Below are 21,083 nucleotides of genomic sequence, written 5' to 3'. Positions count from 1 at the left end.
CTCAATGGCTACAGCAACCACATCTGAATAGGGACACCTGAGATTCCCGATTCAGGAATCCATAGGCTCTTGCTGCAGGTTAAGTCCCCAGCGCTTAGAAAAATTACCTTAGCTTCAGACTCAGGATTTGCTGGATCAGCCGGCACTGCCATCTCCACAGTTCGGGTCTCCACAGCAATAACTCCAAGAGGTATTCCTCCCAGTCTACAAAGGAAATGGAGATCATCTCAGAATATAAACTCAGCTATAGCTGGTAGTTATTATTATTATACAGGATTTATATAGCCTTTTATATATAAAAGGGAGGGGCAAGTGATACATGAGGAGGTAGCTGTGTGGGGATGAATTGTTTGAGAAAGTGATTGTTCAGTGGTTAGGTTTAGGTGGGATACGCTTCCCTGAAGAGATGAGTCTTAAGGGATCGGCTAAAGGCAGTCAGTGTGGCAGATAGACAGATTGACAAATATACAATACTAATTTAGTAAAGAAGCGTAAGAACGGCTAGCCTTGAGTTGAAATTACCTTGCTCGTCCTACCACAACTGTCTGTGCCCAGCGCTGCATGATCTCCATAAAGCTTCCATGGTCAAAGAATCCACTTTGCCATGCCCCTTTGGTGGCTAAAAGATGAAAAGTTGTCCAGGATTAAAACTAATGTTCAAAACTGCAGTACATGAAAAGCCTGGGCACATTTAATGCACTTACATGGATGAACCCTCCCAGCCAGCATCCAGCGAGGATCATATGGAGCCTTTGTAGGCGTAAACTCAATTGGACGATCAATGGGATCAACAGGAGGGATGACTGGAACTAGACTGTGCTTATCCTTGAGAGACAAATGTCATAAAAGTATAAGCGATACCATTCATGCATACATCTAAATATTTCTTTTCATTCGTTTTACAATTTAGATCTGTAAAAATACATTTACCTTCAAAGTTTCTAGGCATTATTTTTAATTATTGCTTTATCTGGCACCACAATACTAACCCTAATTCTAGATAGAAGCATTTTATACCACACACCAGGCTATCTATGGAAGGGCCAAAAAAGAAATGTATTGCTTTTATTCTTAGTATTATCTGTCTTTTAACTGCATAGGTCTGATTAAGGAGAAAGTAGGGTGAAGGAAAGGAAGACATTGAATGGCTGCTATAAAACAGAGGAAGTTATTCTTTCAGACACTTTTGAAGTGCATCTAAACCCCCAAACAAAGATATGATATATTACAGCTTACATGTCTTTAGACACGGTGCCTGCATTAGTTAACTTTTTCATGCTAAAACATTTTTAGCAAGTACAGAAAATTCCTGTTGATCTTGCCAGAAATGCAGTTTCCTTGTCACTTCCTGTGAGCTGAGAAGAAAGCATAGATATCCTTATCTTTCTTGTGTGATCTACTAGTCCCATCATTTCACATGTAATGCTTTTGAACAAAGGCAGATATGTTTAAAGTCCAGCCTGTGGAGAAGTGGATGTAGACATGAAGGGACAGTCATTGTGTTAAGGATTGGTAAACTGCACTATGGATATAGATAGCAAAGAATATATTAAAGTGTATAAAATGGGCAAAACCAAAATTGTGGTAATTTAATGACCAATGACCGCAACATGGACCACAAAAGGAACTTACCTTTGGCATATAGGAGAGCCACTGAAGGATGGTATACACTCCTTCAAAATCATCAGGCACCATAGTGTGGGACACCCCGTTATTGCACATGATTTGGACACCTCCCAACTGGTTATTTGATGTGTATACTTCACGACCTAAGACCTGAAATGGTAGAATTGTTAACTATAAGAACGATTACATGTATTCCCCATACATTTATAACTTTACTGAAATATGGTAATCAATTTGTTCTGCTAACCTATTATATATAGTGAGGTAATAACAAAACTTTTATATCCTACTGAAAAGTTCTCTCATACCCGCAGAATGTCTGAGATTACAGTGCTGGAATGGATTGTACTTTTAAGAGACATTGCAATACTCTGGTACTTACCTTGTTCAGAGCACTGGCTCCTGTCAAGATTATGTGGGAATTCTCTATTTGTATGACACGTTGCCCCAGCCTCACCAAGTAGGCCCCAATCCCAATTGCCCGACAAGTAACCTTAAGTGAAAGAGAAATATGAATGTACATCTGCATGTGCTGATCCAATTTAAATAACTATGAACAGAAATATTTCATGTTTACTTAGCAATCACAGACACATGAGCAACAAAAGCATTAAATATACAATATATAAATATAAATAGGTTTGTTTTTTTTTGGTATCGAGTACCGATATTTTGCTTTCGGTACTCAGCGATACCGAGTACCGATGCTTCCACTGGCATGGAGTCGGCTTCCCAGGCAATGTGATTGCCTGATAAGCTGGTTCCATGTTGTTTGGCCAGCTTGATTAGGCTTGACCGGGAAACTGGCTTCCCAGCAAATGAGCATCGAGTCGGCTTCCCGGCCATTCGGGAAGCTGGGTGGCAAGTAATGAGCCGCCTCCCAGCTTCCCAATCGCACGCAGGGAAGCTGGCTCCATGTTCCCCTATGGCACTACCGGTCAGAGGAAATCTTCGTCTGACCGGAAGTTCCGGTATCAGGGAAAGTATCCTAGCATTTGGGGCGAGTATCGGTGCATCCCTAATATATATAATGCATTACAGGCAGGTACACATACCATGCTGATGGTAACAATCTCATCATATGCTAGCGAAGATTCTCCAGCTATTGTCCCGGAGCCTCTGAGGTTTTCCACTCCTATTCCTTCCTCTTTCCCAATGATGTCAGTTATCATGTACCTGTGAAGTAAAAGCAATACTACATTACTTCCCAGAATCCACAATATCAACAACAAAAGTTTCTAAAGGCTTAGTTTCTATAAACCATATATCAGTTTAACATCAAGTTAAAATTATTTTGTTGATTTTTTTCTTCTAAATAGTAGGTATTAAAGCGGACCTTTACACTCAAAAATCAAATTCTACCAATGCATGCCTCTATATATGATGATTAAAAAGAACATAGACACGTCAGGCGTAAAATGCTTTGATTGTGAAATACTTACACTTGCAGAGCATTCACTTCCTGCTTAGAAAGGGCAAAATGACTGCAGTTTGTCAAAGCAATGCACACTGGCATTACCTTGTCATCAGCAGAGCATTGCTGGGAAATTTCATCTGTAATCTCATGAGATCTCAGGGAAAGGCATTTTCCTCCCCTGACATAATGTGCATGGTCACATGTCCTAGTCACATGTGCCAGAAATCAAGGAAGTAAAAGGAGAGCTAGTAATCTGCCCTTAGTAAACATGACCACTGCCAGAAGGCTGGGGAAGAAAAGAGAAATAAGGTATGCAAAGAATACAAGGCCAGCAATCATCTAGAAGGATGTGTTTGTAGCTTGTCATTACTAAACATTTCTAACAGCGCGTTTGTTGTTATTTTAAAGATATGGGTAAAGGTCCGCTTTAAAGTACTCATACAATAACAAATGAACAGTGGATTGGGACCACTCCCTTGTTACCCCATTGGTCCTTTATATGCCTGACTGGTTGAAACTGCCTATAAACGTCTTTTGTTAGAATCAGGTGGAGATGCAAGGCAAAATGGTCCAGAATTTCCTTTTAGTTGTAAACCAGAGAATCAGCACATGGAAGTGAAGGATATCTGCACATCACTCTCACCTCCTAGCATTACACTAACCATTTTAGTGGAATTTTTCCCTGGGGCAGTAAAGATCTACTTAATGTTAGTGATGAGGCTGGGCTTAGTATGCACCAAGGACCCATTCAAAACTCTGACTGCGCTCCCTCCCGACCAAATTAGTGGTAGCAGTTGCAGGGGGGCATTCCCTACACTCTTGTGACATATAGCAGCGGGGCAGGGAATGCTCCTCTCCACAACTGATTCGTTTGGGAGGAGGGGTGTTAGTCAGTTGAGAGGGGCTTTGGTATACTCCGGTGAAATGGGTTTGTACCAAGCCCAGCCTCATCACTTCTTGACATGGCATGCATAAAAATTCAGTATGTGGCCATGTCAGCCTGCCCAATAATAAAGGTCCGTTCACACCACAACTCTATATGTTACAACGTGCACTGCATTGTGTTAAACAGCCCATTCAAAATAATGGGCTGCAAGGCATGCAAAAATAGGGCATGCTTTGTGATGTACTGCACTGCAGTGTACGTGCTTTATGGAGGTGTGTTTGGTGCCATTCATAAAGAATGGCACTGCAGTGTGCTAATACATGTATCGTGTGTTGGTCGTGTGTTACTGCAACACAATGGTATGAATGGGCTCATTAGTACCTGGATTCTCCTTCATCTTCCACATGTTCACAATGTACAGAATTCATCGAGCTGATCCGTGTGTAATCCTGAGGAGTTAGATACAAATACTTAAAGCCCTAAATAGAAAAATAGAGAATAAAAAAGAAATATCTTTAGCAAAACATGTCAGAGTAAAATTAAATAAACTAGTAATCACATAAAGATGAATAATATATTTAAAACTCTCTAGGTCCAACATTGCAATTGTATTAAACAATCATATATTTTTAGGTGAATGGAAGTGTTCAACAATGAAAAAATAAATGAATAAAAAAAAAAAAAACTTGTTTATAAATTGACTCTATGAGCTGGAAACAATGTAACACATAGTTTTATGTCATATTTCCATTGGTAGCCAGCAAGATCTATATAATCATTTAAGCTTTACGTGGGAAAACATGAAAAATAGGGCTGTTACTGATTAAGATTTTCCGGTGACGTCGATGTCCGTGACGTCACCGGATCTCCGACGGAACTCCCGGCAGCCGGCGGAGAGGTGAGTACCGATCAAAAAAATTTTAATCGATCAAAAAAATTAATGATTAATTGAGGAATTAATCGGTAATTTCCGCAGCCCTAATGAAAAATGACATCCAATCAAAACAAAGAGATTGCAATGTGTAGCTAGCTTTTCATCATACCTTGTATGGGTCAGAAGGATCATTCCAAGCCACATGAAACATATGTCTGAGTTCCTCAGCCAGTCCTATCCGTGCACCACTGTTGGCTGCAATGTAAATCCGTGGGATCCCTTCCTTTCTGGAAAGCTCTGAAGCTCGTAGAAACAGCAGATCTTCCTGTGGCCCAAATGAGCCAATCTTGTAGGTGATATCATTACAAATAACGACAATGTCACGCCCTTTTGGATACTCGGGAGTCTTAAGTTTCATCTTGAAAGCCACCATTCCAACCTAGTAAACAGATTATAGAGATCAGATGATGAAATAATGCGGAATTTTCATTTAAACCCCAAGATGTTTATAAACTGCAATTTTCAGTATAGGTTCTTTAACCCCTTCGTGACGGGAGACGTACACTGTACGTCCCGCCACAAAGTGCCCAAATCAGTGGCCAAGTACACTGTACCTGACCAGTTATTTGCGGCTCTGTAATGCTGGTAACCGCTGAGAATCAGTGGTTACCATTCATTAATGAATGCCTCAGTATTGAGGCATTCATTAATGAAATAGTTAAGCTTTTGAATAAGCTTCTTTCTTTCATTAATGAAAGAATGAAGCTGTTACATACAGCTAAATAGCGATCTGGTATTTGACAGCTAAGATAGCAGAGAGGTAGCAGAGTGAGTCACCTCTCTGCTATTCGTTTTGACATCTCCATAGACTGGCCCTAAGTTTACAAAGCTGTGTGTGATACATTTCAGGCACAGGAATATTACAATGTATCTCTTTGCCTGAAATGTATCACTCCTGATCATCTTGGCAGGCTCAGAAACCTTTAGTGAGATCTGAATCTGAGATGCTGTCAGGATCAGTCTCTAAGGTTATTGTTATCTGCTCCTCAGTTTGTAAAAAATATTTCTAAAAAATAATAATCAAAACTTGTGAAAAAAGTGTTTTCTTTATGTTTTTTCCTCATTTTATATTTTATTTGTCCTAAATGAGGTGTTTGCTACACATATGTGATATAATTATATAGCCCTATCTGTCCTCTAAAAAACAATATATAATATGTGTGGGTACATTTAGTAAGAAAGTATATTACTGCTGTGGAAGAATCACACAGCAAAAATGTAAAAAGTGTGTCAGTCATTTACGAACAGAAACGGGAAAAAAGCTCAGTCATGAAGGGGTTAATGAAAGATGGCTATAACTGATGTCAACCAAATACCATATATTTCATTACCTCATTTCCTCCTGGTAATCTGTTCAGCTGAACCAACTGACCCTGGCTGTCAAGGACCAGCTCTGTGTAGGTAAGGATATCAGAGGAACATGGTTCTCCACAACTCCACAGTTTAAAAAGAGCCTGCGGAGACAACATTCACAGTTAGCAACAATACAAAGCTAGCTGCAAATTATAAGTATCAACTTAAAGTATGAAATTGCTTGGATCCTCATATCGTGTTTCCCCTAAAATAAGACACTGTCTTATATTTTTTGGGGCTCAAAAAAACACACTAGGTCTTATTTCCGGTGTAGTCTTATTTAATTTTTTCTATGTACAACAATCCATACTTATGTACAACAGTGTACATGTATTCATGTACAAAAATATGGTGATCAGGGCAATCAGGGGTGCCGTACCTTTCCAAGAGCAATTTGCTAACCAATCGCTGGCCAGAATGAGCGAAGCTCACTTTTACTATCGATTCCTCACAGGCGGAGTGCATTTGGTATCACTCCGTCTGTGACAGGAGCCGGCGCTATAGAGGAAGCATCGGCTTATGCTCCCTTGCTTCCTCTAGCGCTGGCTTTGTTGGCACCGCTGATTCTCTCCTGCCTCTCCCGCGGCTCTTCAAGTTCCCCCTTATGCCACCACCGGTTCCCGACTATTTTTGGGAACGTTCAGCAATTCCCAAAATAGTACTAGGTCTTATTTTCAGGGTAGGTCTTATTTTCGGGGAAACGGTACATAGCAGTAAATACAACTAGCACGCACAACTCGAAGGGTTAACATTTCAATAATAATGTTATCTTAATTCAAAGCAGCTGGTTTATTTGCCAGCATGTTCATGAAATATGCTTTTTGCTCTTACCTGTCTAAACATTTCTGGGAAGTCATACACATAGGTGGTACCTAGAGACTGAGCCTGGAATCTTTTTGACTGCAGCAGATCTTTGGTTACGTAAGGGGTATTAATCAGCATCCCATGCATATGTCCATGTTTATCTCCATATGAATTAAACATAATCTGTTAAAGAATCAAAAACAATATTACATTCTCAGTCATTCCTTCAAATTAATGCATTCTACGGGGTAGGGGTAGGCAACCTCCAGTCCTTCAGCTGTGGTGAAACTAAAAATCCCATCATGCATCTGACTCTGGAAGTCATACCTGTGGCTGTCAGAGTCTTGCAGTGCCTAATGAGATCTGTAGTTGCACCACAGTTGGAGGGCCTGCTATAGACCCAAGTAATAAATATGCAAAAAAACATAAATAAGCTAAACTGCTTTAAATACCCTGCAAACAATTCATTGTAAATGCTTCCATACATACAAATCCCATCACATATCATGGTGGTGGTCTATGTCTAGGATGTGAAGAACAGGAGACAGACATTACTAGAATTCACTGGAAATTTTTGTGAAATATTTTGTTTTTCTCTACTGAAAAAAATTAAAAAATACCCAGGCCTAATGGTGACATTGACTTACTTGCAATGAATGGTGGACATGTATGCTGGGTGAACATAGCATCATTTTGCTCTGATCACTATGTACTGTATAGCTAGTTTTAGTGGTGTTATTCTTCTTTCAGTTGCGCCTCAGCTTGTAATGTTTTGCTTGTGCGATTTTCTTTTTTAACCCCTTCATGACTGAGCTTGTTTTTAGTTTCTGTTCGTAAATGACTGAAGCACTTTTGACATTCTTCTGTGTGATTCTTCCACGTCGGTAATATACTTTCTTACAAAGTGAACCCACACGTATTATATATTGTTTTTTAGAGGACAGATAGGGCTATATATTTATATCACATATGTGTACCTAACGCCTCACTTAGGACACCTCACATCCCTAGGATTTTAGAGATTTTTCTGTACTTCTCAGCCTAAAACTAAAACCTAACATTTTAATCTTTTTTCTCTAAAAGCTAAAAGTGGTCACCTGGCATACAATGTCACTAAGTGTCACACTTAGTGACAGCGACATACATTGAACTGTCATGAGGGGGTTACAAAAAATAATTAGCCCCTTAGGGTGAAAAACAAATCTGCAGATTTTCATTGTAAGGGGTTCATTTTTATATAAATGATAGTATAAAAATATATCATTTTTATTTGTTACATTTATTTTTTTACACTTTTTACTATTTAAAAAAAAAATGTTTTACATTTTTATTTAATTTAATTATATCAAGCAGTCATTGTGAATTCATCTCACTATTACTGCTTTATAAATTAATTCATTTTTGGTTATTGTTAGGCTGCTTCAAACTTAAGAACAGCCAATAATAACCTTAGTGACACTGATCCTGCAGCATTTCAGGATCAGATGTCATGAAAGTTTTTCTGATCGTTCCAACAACGATCAGAAAACTTGAAAGTGGGAGAAGAGACAGCAGAGAGAGAGAAGAGACAGCCAAGGGAGAGGGCCGGTTAACACCACAAAGTCTGCGTTCCAGAGTGTTCGGCCTCCCGCCGCACCCTGTGTTCCGGTCCAGTGGGATCTGCAAAAATAGTGCTTGCAGCATTTTTGCAGATCGCACTGGTCCGAAACACAAGCACTAATGTGCCTGCGTCCGGGTGCAGGCGATCGTACTGCGGGCGGGGTGTGTGGCTGAGGTGCCATTGACTTCAATGCACCGCCACGCCCCCTCCCGCCCCTGAATGCCGGTGTTTTTTCATTGGTAGATCTCATTGAGCTCGTCATTTGAAAAGTAGATCTCTAGACGAAAAATGATGGGCGCCCCTGCTATAGAACAACACCATTACATTTGTTATAGGTTTTAGACATGCCTCACACAAGCATGCAGTAAAATACTTGCTTCTCATTATACTTGAGTAAATCACCACCACCACAATACTTCCTAGTTGCAGATACAGAAAAACACAGATCCTCCCTGGTACTTTGGCGGATATCACTCACATGTCCAGTGCTGGGATCTGTCACCTCTTTATAGAGGCTGATATCCAGGTAGTAGCCAGACTCATTGGTTAGGAACAGGCGGATTGGTATTGCTTTGCCTGTTGGTATTAATCTAATGTTAATCTTCACTTCAGCTTGAAGTACCCGCAGTTTCCACAAGCGGCTGCCATATCTCATGACCATAGAGCGGACGGACTCCTCAATCTACAAAAAGAAGAGGTCACCGTTAACATGGTAGGCAGATGGTCTAACATTTAGATTTTTCAGATGTGAACCAAATAAATGATCTGATGAAAAACTAGGTCTCTATTTCTCCTGCAAACTGATTGCTTGCTAAGGGCACCACACTTTTCATTCAGATACATGAGGCCTAAAATGATGGCTTTTGCCTTTTGAGAAGCTTCAATCCTTGCATGATGTGGGTTGTTTTATGCATACATCACTAATGTGATTATGGTGAGAATGTTTCAAGGATTTTTCTTTATTTTTCATGTTTTCTCTGCATAAATCGGCGGCAAAAGTCGCCGGGAGTCTGTTTAAACAGCCCCGATGCTGGCGACGTACACTGTACGTCGTCAGTCACGAAGGGGTTAAACACGAGAGTTAAATCTAACTAACTACTAACAAAAATGTATCTTATTTATGTATCACTTGGCTGTAGATCCTAAAATTATCTCTGAATTGGAGCCGACACTGTCCTTCCTTCTGGAGGGTGGCTACTTTTGTTCCCCATGGCCCGTGTGTGTGTTGTAAAGTAGACACCGCTCCAAGCTCGCTCCTGTGAAGGACTACAACCTCATGTTTATTTTTCTTACTTCTATTGAAATTATTAGAGTCAGCACCAAGTCAGAGATGGTTTGGGGATCTACAGCCGAGTGATACACAAATAAGATACATTTTTGTTAATAGTTAAGGTACTTGCATTTTTACATTTAACTCCGGAGTTTAGTGTCGCTTTAACTTTACCCTTAAAATTAACCCATTAATACCTACCATGAGAGAAAGATCTACACTGCTGCTGACCTTTACTTCTGCTTACTGAGAGCTAGTTAACCACTATACTGCCACATCCTTACAATTAACACCCTAATCCTCAAGCTTAAGACTAACTATAACTTTGCCCTTAGTCCTCCCTAATGATTTACCCCAAATGTTTGTAATTCATGTATCTGCACTAGCGCACTTAGGAGTCCCATCCAAGATGTACCTGTACCTGAATGTAAAAAATATTCTGTAAATTGTCATAATCTGGATCTTCTCACACAAACCTCAGATCTGCATATACTATTCTCTGATGCCCATAGGAAATGCATTCCCATAAGTCCAACCTCTTATCTGCATACATTAAAGCGGACTTTACCCATATCTTTAAAATAACAACAAACAAACTTTTAGAAAATGTTTAGCAATGACAATCTACAAACACATACTTCTAGATGATTGCCGGGTTTTTAGTCTGTGCATACCTTATTTTTCTTTTCTTCCTCAATCTTCTGACAGTGGCCATTTTAACTAAGGGTGGGTTAATAGATCTTGCTTTACTTCCTGGAACTCTGGCACATGCAACTAGGATATGTGACCAAGCACTTCATCTCAGGGGAGGAAAATGCCTTTCCCTGAGATCTCATAAGATTACAGATGAGATTTCTCAACTGTGCTCTGCTGATGTAACCTTCTCAGGATGCAACGCTTGAACACATTACATCATCTGTGCCAAAATGGACTAGGACGTGGATAAACTATTTGTAAGTAAATAAAAAACATTTAACTAATGAGTGTAAGATGATTTTAAAATCAGCATAAAGAGCTGCATGCTGATGTGACTTTTAGTGAAAAGGGGTAAAGGTCCGCTTTAATATCAAATTTTCCTATAGACTTTATAAGTAGAAAATATGCAAACTAACAGTATGCTATACCTCTATATTTGCCTGCAACTTTTGGATTCTACTGAAAAATAAACATTTTTTAATAGAATTGACTGTGGATTTAAATATTTAGAATAAATAACTCCCAGACCATTCCTGGGTAAATGCCCAGGAGGGTCTCTAAGCAGGTAAAAGGGCTTTTCACTCCCACAGAAACATTAGAGGAAATGAACCAGAGAAAGTAGTGGGGTTTGTTTGAGTCGCCCTTTGTTGGAAATATTACCAAACAGGATCATTATTCTACTGCCGATCACGCAAGATGTGCGGGCGCTGTAGACACCGGAGTCAGTCAGCGTTTGTACATCTAGTCAGACTGAAATGTGAGCAGATCTGGGAAAGGTAAAGCGGCTTGGAGAGCGGTGTCTGCCCAGCTGGCCGAGGGACATCTGTGGTAGGGTGATGACTGTTCCCGAGGATGTATATAGGTGTGATGTGAGAGGAATGAGGCGAAAAGATTTGAGATAATACATTTGTCAGCACTGCAAGATCCTCGGCTTGCCTAGGGTTACATATGCACTTTATGGGTTTGGACTTTGTCCATCTCTTAGCCTCTGTGGAGGCGCTGATTGATGTGGGACCGGTGGGCCAGTCACAAGGGTACTGTGTTCTGGTTCTATTTGCTTTTAAATGTCTATGGTTTTATTGAGATGTATTAATAAAATGTTGTAATTTTACCTTTATATTTGTGCGGTAATATTTCCAATAAAGGGCAACTCAAACAAACCACACTACTTTCTCTGGTTCATTTCTCCTGTGGATTTAAATAAATTAACTTTATACATCAACTCTAAAGAATACATTTTCATTCAAATTTAGAAGCATTGGTATAAAACACAGGTCGAAGAGCATTATTTATTTCAAGGGAACTGGTGGTTACCTTTGAAGGATCCATGATGACAGTGGGGACAAAGTTCAGGAAGATGTGGTTGCAGTCAGTGCGGACACTAGGGTCGTTGTAAGCCACTTCTAATTCATCCATAGCTTCTAGCAGAAGACGCTCCCCTTCATTCTGAAGGTACTCAAATGAAGCTTCCTATAAAGATAAAAACCTATGGTGATGATTATGGCTACTATGTCTGGCTCACTTGGGCTAATTTGTTCTGCTAAATATATCAATCCCCAAAACACACTTCTTCATACAATAACAAGAGAAATTTTGGGGGAAAAAACCTACTGACATTTGGCAATGTTCTAACACATTGCCAAGTTTCTGTTTAATGTACTGCTTACAATATGATAGTTTTAGATCTTAGATAGTTTAGATAGTTTTAGATAGAAAGCTTTAGGGTTTTGAGAAGATTATTATAGATCCTCAAACATACAAATTGCTACATTTTGACAAGCTCAGGAAACAATCTAGAATCTCAAATTGTTTTACAATTATTTGGGTAAAATGTGCTTCAGATGCTTTATCTTCAGGGTGCCATGGAAAAGCACTTTTTTCACTCATATCAATAGAATCTTGGTATTTCTTCCCATCTTCTTATTTCTACCCTTTTATCAAACATCAGTACACATAAGTGGGAAAGTGAGTACTTTCAAATAAATATAAAACTTAATTATGCACAACACCTGTATACCCGATGTGGAGAGAAATACAAAATTCATTTAATTGCAATTTAACAATACAAAAACCAATATCTAAGAAGAAGTCTCACAAAACATTTTATTTGTTGCTCCTGTCTCCCATGTGACAAAATGCATGTAGCACCCACCCACCCACCACTCTGTCCCCCTCTGAAGCATGTCGGCAGGAGACAGGCTTTTCTGCTCAGCCTGTGGCTGGTTTTTAAGGCACCATTCACACCAGGGCGGGTGCGGATCAGTGCGGTTTCCGTACGATTTTTAAAAGGGCGGTTTTGGGCATTTTGAATTGTGTTTCAGAGCTGAAACGCAATTAAAAACTCCCAAAACCACGCTGATCAGCGCGTTTCCATTGAAAGCTGTATGGAAACCGTGCTGATCAGCGCGGAAATAAAACTCAGAGAGCAAATCGGGCGGGAGGCGGTTCAGATCCGCGTGGCCGAACCGCCCTGGTGTGAACAGGGCCTCAAGCAAACAAACACTTTGATCATATTCTGTTTTGATGCACCTGGAAATGTATTTAACTGATTATTAATACTATGCGTACACAGGATTTATATGGCACCAACAGTTTGTGCAGAGCTTTACAAAATAAATGGAGACAGTACAGTTACAGTACAAGTCAAGACAAGAGGGGTAGGAGAGCCCTGCTTGTGAGAGGTGACAATCGAAAAAGGAAGGGCAAGTGATGCAAAAGGTAATAATGTGTAAGGGATTAGTTGTTTGAGAAAGTAACATTTTCAATTGTTAAGGAGAAGCAGGACAGGCTTCCCTGAAGAGATGAGCTTTCAGGGATCATCTAAAGGCAGACAAAACAGGAGATAGCAGTATATGTTGGAGTAGGAAGTTCCAGAGGATGGAATTGGCACTGGAGAAGTCTTGGAGGCGAGCATGGGAAGAGCTAACAAGGGAGCTAGAAATCAGGAAGTCTTGGGAGGAGCAGTTTGGGTAATATTTTGAGTCAAGGTTGGAGGTGTAACTTGGTGCACAGTTGTGGATGGCTTTGTATGTATATTTTGAACTATTTAGTAACCTGAATATTCAACTGGACGTTTTTACACAATAAGCTCTAAGCATGTGAAACAGGGCAATAGGAAATCTGATAACTACGGCATGATAACTGCTTGCATTTAGACATAACACAACCATTCTTTTTATCCCCACCATTTTCCAGAGGTTTGGCTCAGTGCCTCTAAAACATCTGACTAGGTGCATGTATGAAGGTCTCTGCTAAAGAGGCCCTCAACTGTGTAAGGTGTGCCCAAAAAGCCAAGCAAAGGGCAAAGAACTAGTCACCAATATTGACTGTATGCACCCTGCAGCAACTTTTTTCCCTATCACTGACTTGCCATGTCTTTTTCTACACCAGGTCTCTGTATTGAGGCAGTCATTTTAGTAGGGCTTTGCTTCCTTATGTCAGATCTGCCCTCCAAAAATTAATGTGGGGTAATATAAGAAACAGCAATAGAGTTGGAGGAATACAGATCCAAAGAATTAATACAGTAGAAGTAGTGAGATGCATGCAGTACAGGTCCTCAGGTACAGATTCCTCTCCAGCAAGCTGCACAGCAATGGCATCACCGAATCACATTTCAAATCTTGTGAGAATAGCAGTCAGAGGCAGGAAAAAAACCTGAAATCTTAAAATAAATATTAGGTTGATGAAGGAATTACCTTTGTCACAAGATCGGAATGTCGGATAATGGCTCGGACGAAAAACCTATAATCTGTCACCTCTATGCCAGCAGCTACTTTAGCTGCTCCAAGGTAGAGGTGCATCTTGTGATTGGCACATGGCACTGCATTCAAGTCAAAGTTCCTCATTCTGTTCAGCTCAAGCTGAAAGGCTAGAGCAGGCTCCAAATGCCTGTAAATGCGATCTTCTGCAAACTAAAAGAAAACATAACATTGTTTTAACTGCCATGTACAATACTTTCCTGTGCTAAAGTAAAATGTGATTCCTGATGGACATCTATCTGTGTAATAACATGCAAATGTCTCCCTTTACCCCTCCCTCCTCTAAACCTCTTGTAAGAAACAGCAACACTGTTGCTCATAGACTTGAACTTCCAGTGACCAGTATGAGAGAGTGAGAGCGTTAACACCAACATTTAACACACCTGCTCCCCATTCACAACTGAGACCTTGTAACACTAATGAGTCACATGACACAGGGGAGGGAAGATGGCTAATTGGGCCCAATTTGGACATTTTCACTTAGGGGTGTACTCACTTTTCTCGCCAGCGGTTTAAACATTAATGGCTGTGTGTTGAGTTATTTTGAGGGGACTGCAAATGTACACTGATATACAAGCTGTACACTCACTACTTTACATTGTAGCAAAGTGTCATTTCTTCTGTGTCGTCACATGAAATGATATCATACAATATTTACAAAAATTTGAGGGGTGTACTCCCTTCTGTGAGATACATTTCTTACATATACGGGCTCCACTTCCTGCTTTGCACACACACTGAAAATTATAAACATTCTATGCCCATGTGGGTGATATGTTATGTCAACATTTGTTCAGAAATTAAATGCACCGAACCACTGAGAGCTCCTTTTAGTGGCAAATCAACACAATAACAAAATATAGAAGTGCAAGCATGTAAAAATATGAATGTCCATTTAAAACTGAATGAAAGGTAAAATTCTGAACATAAAACTCAGTGAAAATACACTTTACTTTCCCCTTAATGTGTTGTGACTGGTGAAAGTACAAAAACAGCAAAATAAACAAACCTCATCTCTTGCTCTAAAAGTAAAGAACTTCGGGAACACTCTCTGAAAAGGAAAACAGAAAAGGATAAGTCTTAGTTACTCCAAGTGAAATAGTCACGCCTGTCAAATCAACTCACTTTTATGGAAAGGATCATTTTAAAAAATGACATACCCTTGCAATCATTGTCACAACATGTGGACATTGTATAATTCTTTAAACAACAATGTTGCATATTCAGAATTTTTAAATAAATAGTTAACAGGCTTAGATCAGATGTCCAGCCTAAATTAGGAAAGGCCAGCTCCGTACACAATTTGAATGACATGTTGGCTTTTTATATTTCTTGGTCAGATATCTTCAGTATTCTGTGCTATGCCCAAATGTTGACATCAACAGAAAGCCAAGCAATAATATCACAATCCCCTAATGGATTCTCCATTGGGGTGTATTAGATTTGAGACTTCAGTTGTGAGAGAAAGATGGTCTAGTGGAAGGGGTAGAGTCAAAAACTACCAAAGGAAAAAGTATTCCATATATCAGAAGCTATTTAAAAATTGCAGCCTCATGTGCCCATGCAGAACTAAAATAATTAGCTGTTCTTGGATTTGGCCTTTAAGCACAGGCTAGCTGAGTGACTGCTAAAGCTGGCCATACACTGTTCTATTTTTTTCATTCAACCCACGGACTGAACAAAAAAGAAATAGAACCGTTTTCTCCATCCACACTTAAGAGTGTTGACCATGTAATATCCAGCTGTCTTCATTGTAGACAATGAAGGCAGTGTAGACAGTGGCCTCCAGTTGCCGGCTGCGTTCATTCAAAGATTTTCGGACCAGCTCCTTCAATCAGCTGATCCAGGGATTCCGACTAAATAGGGAGGCAAAATCAACCAATATTCGCATTGTGTATGGCCACCCTTAGTTATTTAAGCAAGATGTACTAACAGAGGTGAATGTTAGTTGTTACAAAGGTGATAACAACTTCAAATGATTTATTTCTATACTTTACAGTATTACTGTGATTTCAGATGCTTATGCATGGCTTAACAAGTAAATGGACTGTGTCCTCTCACTAACCCTTTGAGCTATTAAGAAAGTGATTCTCCGAAGTCCATAGTCCACCAAAATGTTTTTCTGTAGAAGTAGACAAATATATAGAATAAGTAAAAACATGGAAAAAAGAAAATACATTCAATTGTATGTTCATCCAAAAGGTTTTTTTAAATTTATTTTTGGTTATTGTGGGAAAAGTCTTTTTACTGGTGTCTGTGTGCCTGCTGCAGATGTTCTCTTACCTCCTGTGTGATAAAATTGTTCTCACTGGGACAGAAAGTGATGGGAAATTTCAGTAGCGGATAGCAGTAAAAAGCTGACAAGGGTACTAGCCCTTCTCCACCCTATCCAAACTGAAAATAAAAAAAACCTCTCAAGGCATATGCTTTAAGATTTTAACTTTCTGTTAATTTACTGTATACGGATATCAATCTTCAAACCTTATCAAGTCTGCTAGTATACACACTAAAATCAGGATTACAATTCTGAAACAGATACCAATAGCAAGAAAGCAATGTTTGTACCTACACTTCTTTAATGGTAAGTGCATTTAATAAATAAAAGTAACTTGCACACAATAAATTGACCTTTTATATTGTCCCTACCTTTGACTGGGTGAAGGTTCTGAACACAGTCACCAGCTCTTCATCTTCCATGCGATCAACAGACTTTAAGGCAACATTCAGAATGTGGATTGGCTCTTCCCGGATGCTCTAAAGACATTAACATAACATTATGTTGGCAGTGCTAAACTTTTAGTCTTCATTTTATTGATCTCATAAATGTCTTTCAATTATATGCTGAAATATACGACTAAAGTTTATATAGACAGTATCTTCTCTTTATGACCTTAGTAATGTCAAGTTTTTGCAAGAGACATAAGCATCTTCTGTGTATTATTAAGCTGGATAGTTATACCTTCCTGTTCATATCTCCAAGTGAGTGTTTGCACTTATTAATCGAAAACCACAGACATTGACAAGATAATGCATTACTGGGAAATAAATCTAATAATTACACAAGTATTAAAGAAAATCTGAATAAGTAACTACACATATTTCAAAACAAAGGATTGTTTCAAAATACTAATATACATTTAGGGGTTCTGACAACAAGGGGTACACATACCAAATGGTGTCAGGTAAACAATGGCTTTTGTAAAGGGGTACATCACCTAATGGTGCTGGCATACAATGAAATACCTAACAGGCAAGTATACTATAATGGTTACACACCCTGTCATTTCATCATCTGGCATAGATTTACAGCTAACTGAGGTTATAGTACATTATACAGCGCAATGCAGAATGCCGCCAGCTATTATGTACTATTGCTGGGATTTGTTGTATTCCTCTATAGCTGGTGGTATTCTGCATTCATTGCTGTATAATTTTACACTTTCCATTTCACTATATTGCACACCACACTATCTTTTTTCTTTTTTACTTCCACCGCTCCAAGCTTGCTCCTGTGATGGACTACAACCTCAATACAAACTAGTAGTCCCATCACTGGAGCCTTTTTTTGAACTCTATTTTATGGTTTATCCGATTAACCGATTAATCGAACCTAATAATCGACTAACTAATCGATTTTGAAAATAATCGTTAGCTGCAGCTCTAGTACCAACCTTGTTATCTTCTTCATCGTAAAAAGTAGAACGAGCCTCGCTGAACAATGGACTATTTAAAGGAGGGTCTGCAAAGCAGGAGATTACCTCATCAAAGTTCCTAAAGAAGAGACACAAGTTATTCCAGTGGTTACTGTTTACTTGTTAATTTCAATGTGAGCTAAGTTTAACATATGCTAGAATAACACTATGTGAGTGTAATGAAATTTTTTCTCAAAAGTCAGGCCGAAACGGAATCTTTTTTTTAACCTTTTATATATATATACACATACACACATATATACATACACACACACACACACACACACCTTTCTATAAAAATGTATATATTTTTTTTTTTAATAAATATTTTTAACTTTACTGTTGGGGGCTCTAGGGATATATCAGGGGTCTAAACAGATGTAGAGCACTTCCTGTTCATTCATAATTGGGACACAGTTAACATACTCTGTCCTCAATTATTTCTTTATTATTATTTATAACTCGCGGTCACAGGATGCAAAGCGGGAGGTGCGGGGAGGAGAGCTCGGTCTATTTTGACACCCGACTCCTCCCCCACACCGCTGGCATGGCCTCCTGTGACAGCTGTCTCCACCCCTACACTGCGTCCTGATTTGTCACAGCGCTCTCCTCCCCCGCACCGCCTGGCTTCCTATGACAGTTTCTCTTCTCCCCGCTGGACGATGCGCTGTGTCAGATGCGACAAAGAGCAGCGCCAGCGGGAGGAGAGAAACCAGGGATGCACCGCAATTTCGGCCAAAAGATGGCACTTTCAGCATTTTTCCAAATGTGCCATTTTCGCCCGGCCGAAATTTCAGGTGCATTCCTAGTTAGAACCTCTGTCAGGTTTTAATTGGTGCCTGAATCCCCACCGAGTAGCTTTGCCTTATTTATTTGTCTAGGTAACTATCGTCAAGAAAAGAGAAAGTAATAGGAAACCCAACAATTCACAGCTGTTGACAAAACAGGGCTATGGGGTAAAGATTCCAATAAGGCAACCTGTTTTGGTGACGACTGTCAAGAGGACATTTCCCTCACTTTGGAGAGAGTTTTCTATTCACTTCCTGTTATGTCTCCAAAAGAGCAAGTGAAATCTCCCCAATGAGAAAAAATACATTGACAGGGGTGTTAAACGGTCCATCCTCTATCTGAAACTAAAAAGAAAAAAGTTTTGACTTGACATTCACTTTAAATTAGTTAGAGCATATCATATTACTGCAATCCATGGCTAGTTTTATTTTGTATTATATTGGCTAACCAGAAGTAAGTTAAAAAGGCCATTTTATTTTAATACAAGCACACATGTTTTTTCTTACAGATGTAAATAGCCTTCACATATCACAGAATCACCTTGTGAAATCCTCAAACTTATCAAAAGCCACCATTACTCCCATCCGTTGGCACAAAGGAGAGAAGCCACTGTCCATAAAGAGTTCACTGCTCTGGCGATTTAACTCGAGATGTGTGGCACTGATTGGCAGAGACATCCTGTATGTGAACAGATAAGAACATTAAAGACAAGGATTCTATTTTTTAGAACATTCAGAAAAAATGCAAATATAAAAAGGATTTACAGTGCAATATCATCCATAAACATCAATTCTTCTGCCACTGGCTCTATGGGGTTATTTCATGAAACAACAGAGCATTGTAAATAGCAATACAATATAGAAATAAAAGAAATGGAGTGTGCACAGTAGACCTACAGCTCTAAAGCCTGATTTTTTAAAAAGCATACAAAATAGTAGAGCGATATTATTCTGATGTTATACTGTATCCCCAGTATAGTTAGTAAATAGATATGTAATTTAACAGATGACATGTATGCAAAGATTTTGGCACCATGCTGTCTACATATAACATAACCATGTCTATGCCATGATGCAGGATATTTGAGTGCAGATATGACACCTGTTACGTGGAGAATGCTAAACAAGGCAAAATATACCAGTTAATCTATATATATATATAAACTTATTTTTGAACCTACACAAATACCTGTGCTAGACAGCAGTTAGCAGCAACAATGTATCAGTATATCCAAAAATGGATTTTATCTGAAGATAAACTGAAGATATTAAATTCCATCATTAGCAATACATTGCTGCTTCAATGTTGCGGTTAGAGTAAGAGCCCTCTAAGCCATACTCATACTTGTGTTCCTCGCAACAGAGCAGGCCTGTGCTACAGCTAAGGCTGGCCATACACCTATAAAATATCTGCAGATGGAAAAAGTGCAACCGATTCCTCCATCTACGCTAAACTGTGTGGATGGAGGAATCTCCCGCTGTGCCAAGCTTCAATATCTTGCTAGTCGACCCCGCTGGCTGTCAAAATATCTGAACAATCTAATTGGATGCAGGCATTGTTGTAACCTTGGACCCTTCCTGTGACAAAAAGGGGCCAATAGCTACACAACAAAGAAGGATTGAAATATGAAAAACTTACTCCTTCAGAAAAAATCCTTAAATTCAAGTTACGTCATACACACTTTATGTACTATACAAATTGACTTTTTGAACTTTTGTGAAATTAGCTAACATCTTAGTAGGATTTAGAATTTGTTTAAAGTACATTCATGGAATACAGTTTAATTACAAAATATTTAATTGAAGAAAAAAAAATTAGATGAAATGCTTGCTGATTTCAACATTTTGCAAAAGACAAAGAAAGATATGTATGCTCTCATCATATCCATGTTCATTTGTTGTTCAAGGCCACCATTCTACCCAGTACAATGTACCTGTTACTGAAAATAGATAATGCTCTTACTCATCTTAAGAGAACACCATACTATTAATGATCATGTGTAGAAATACAAGTTGCTCTTACAATTATTCATTTCTTTGAATATACTCAAACATTTTAAATCAAATTTGGCTGAAAAGTGGCAGCACTGCAATAGGTATGTAGTTAATAATTGTTTGGTTTTTTTTTTTTTACACAAAATATGCTTAAATTCCTTTTACAGATACACTTCTGTACATTTTCAAGCAATTTGCATTTAAACAACTAGGCCACTGCTATTAGAAAAAAGGTGGGTGCATATTTACAAATACCGTGGGAGA

The 21,083-nt window shown here is 39.0% G+C and overlaps 1 protein-coding gene across 1 annotated transcript in view; it reads right to left on the bottom strand.

The window, feature by feature from the left end:
• The window catches only part of ACACB (acetyl-CoA carboxylase beta), a 108,943-nt gene that overhangs the window by 8,625 nt on the left and 79,235 nt on the right, over positions 1-21,083 (bottom strand). Inside the window, exons 31-47 of the mRNA XM_018560780.1 lie at positions 18,016-18,115; positions 16,991-17,098; positions 16,410-16,466; positions 15,354-15,395; positions 14,282-14,497; positions 11,901-12,056; positions 9,099-9,302; positions 7,048-7,203; positions 6,195-6,317; positions 4,973-5,242; positions 4,311-4,408; positions 2,682-2,802; positions 2,009-2,119; positions 1,633-1,776; positions 705-825; positions 523-619; positions 108-204 (exon numbers count right to left, since the gene is read on the bottom strand). Of these exons, the coding sequence (XP_018416282.1) occupies positions 108-204; positions 523-619; positions 705-825; positions 1,633-1,776; positions 2,009-2,119; positions 2,682-2,802; positions 4,311-4,408; positions 4,973-5,242; positions 6,195-6,317; positions 7,048-7,203; positions 9,099-9,302; positions 11,901-12,056; positions 14,282-14,497; positions 15,354-15,395; positions 16,410-16,466; positions 16,991-17,098; positions 18,016-18,115 (2,221 nt within the window). The remainder of the gene's footprint in view (positions 1-107; positions 205-522; positions 620-704; positions 826-1,632; positions 1,777-2,008; positions 2,120-2,681; positions 2,803-4,310; positions 4,409-4,972; positions 5,243-6,194; positions 6,318-7,047; positions 7,204-9,098; positions 9,303-11,900; positions 12,057-14,281; positions 14,498-15,353; positions 15,396-16,409; positions 16,467-16,990; positions 17,099-18,015; positions 18,116-21,083) is intronic.

The sequence above is a fragment of the Nanorana parkeri genome, unplaced genomic scaffold (assembly GCF_000935625.1).
Source record: "Nanorana parkeri isolate BGI_ZX_2015 unplaced genomic scaffold, ASM93562v1 scaffold18, whole genome shotgun sequence".
Lineage (NCBI taxonomy): Eukaryota > Metazoa > Chordata > Amphibia > Anura > Dicroglossidae > Nanorana > Nanorana parkeri.
The sequence above is the reverse complement of the archived record's forward strand: the minus strand, read 5'-3'. Positions and strand labels throughout refer to the sequence as shown.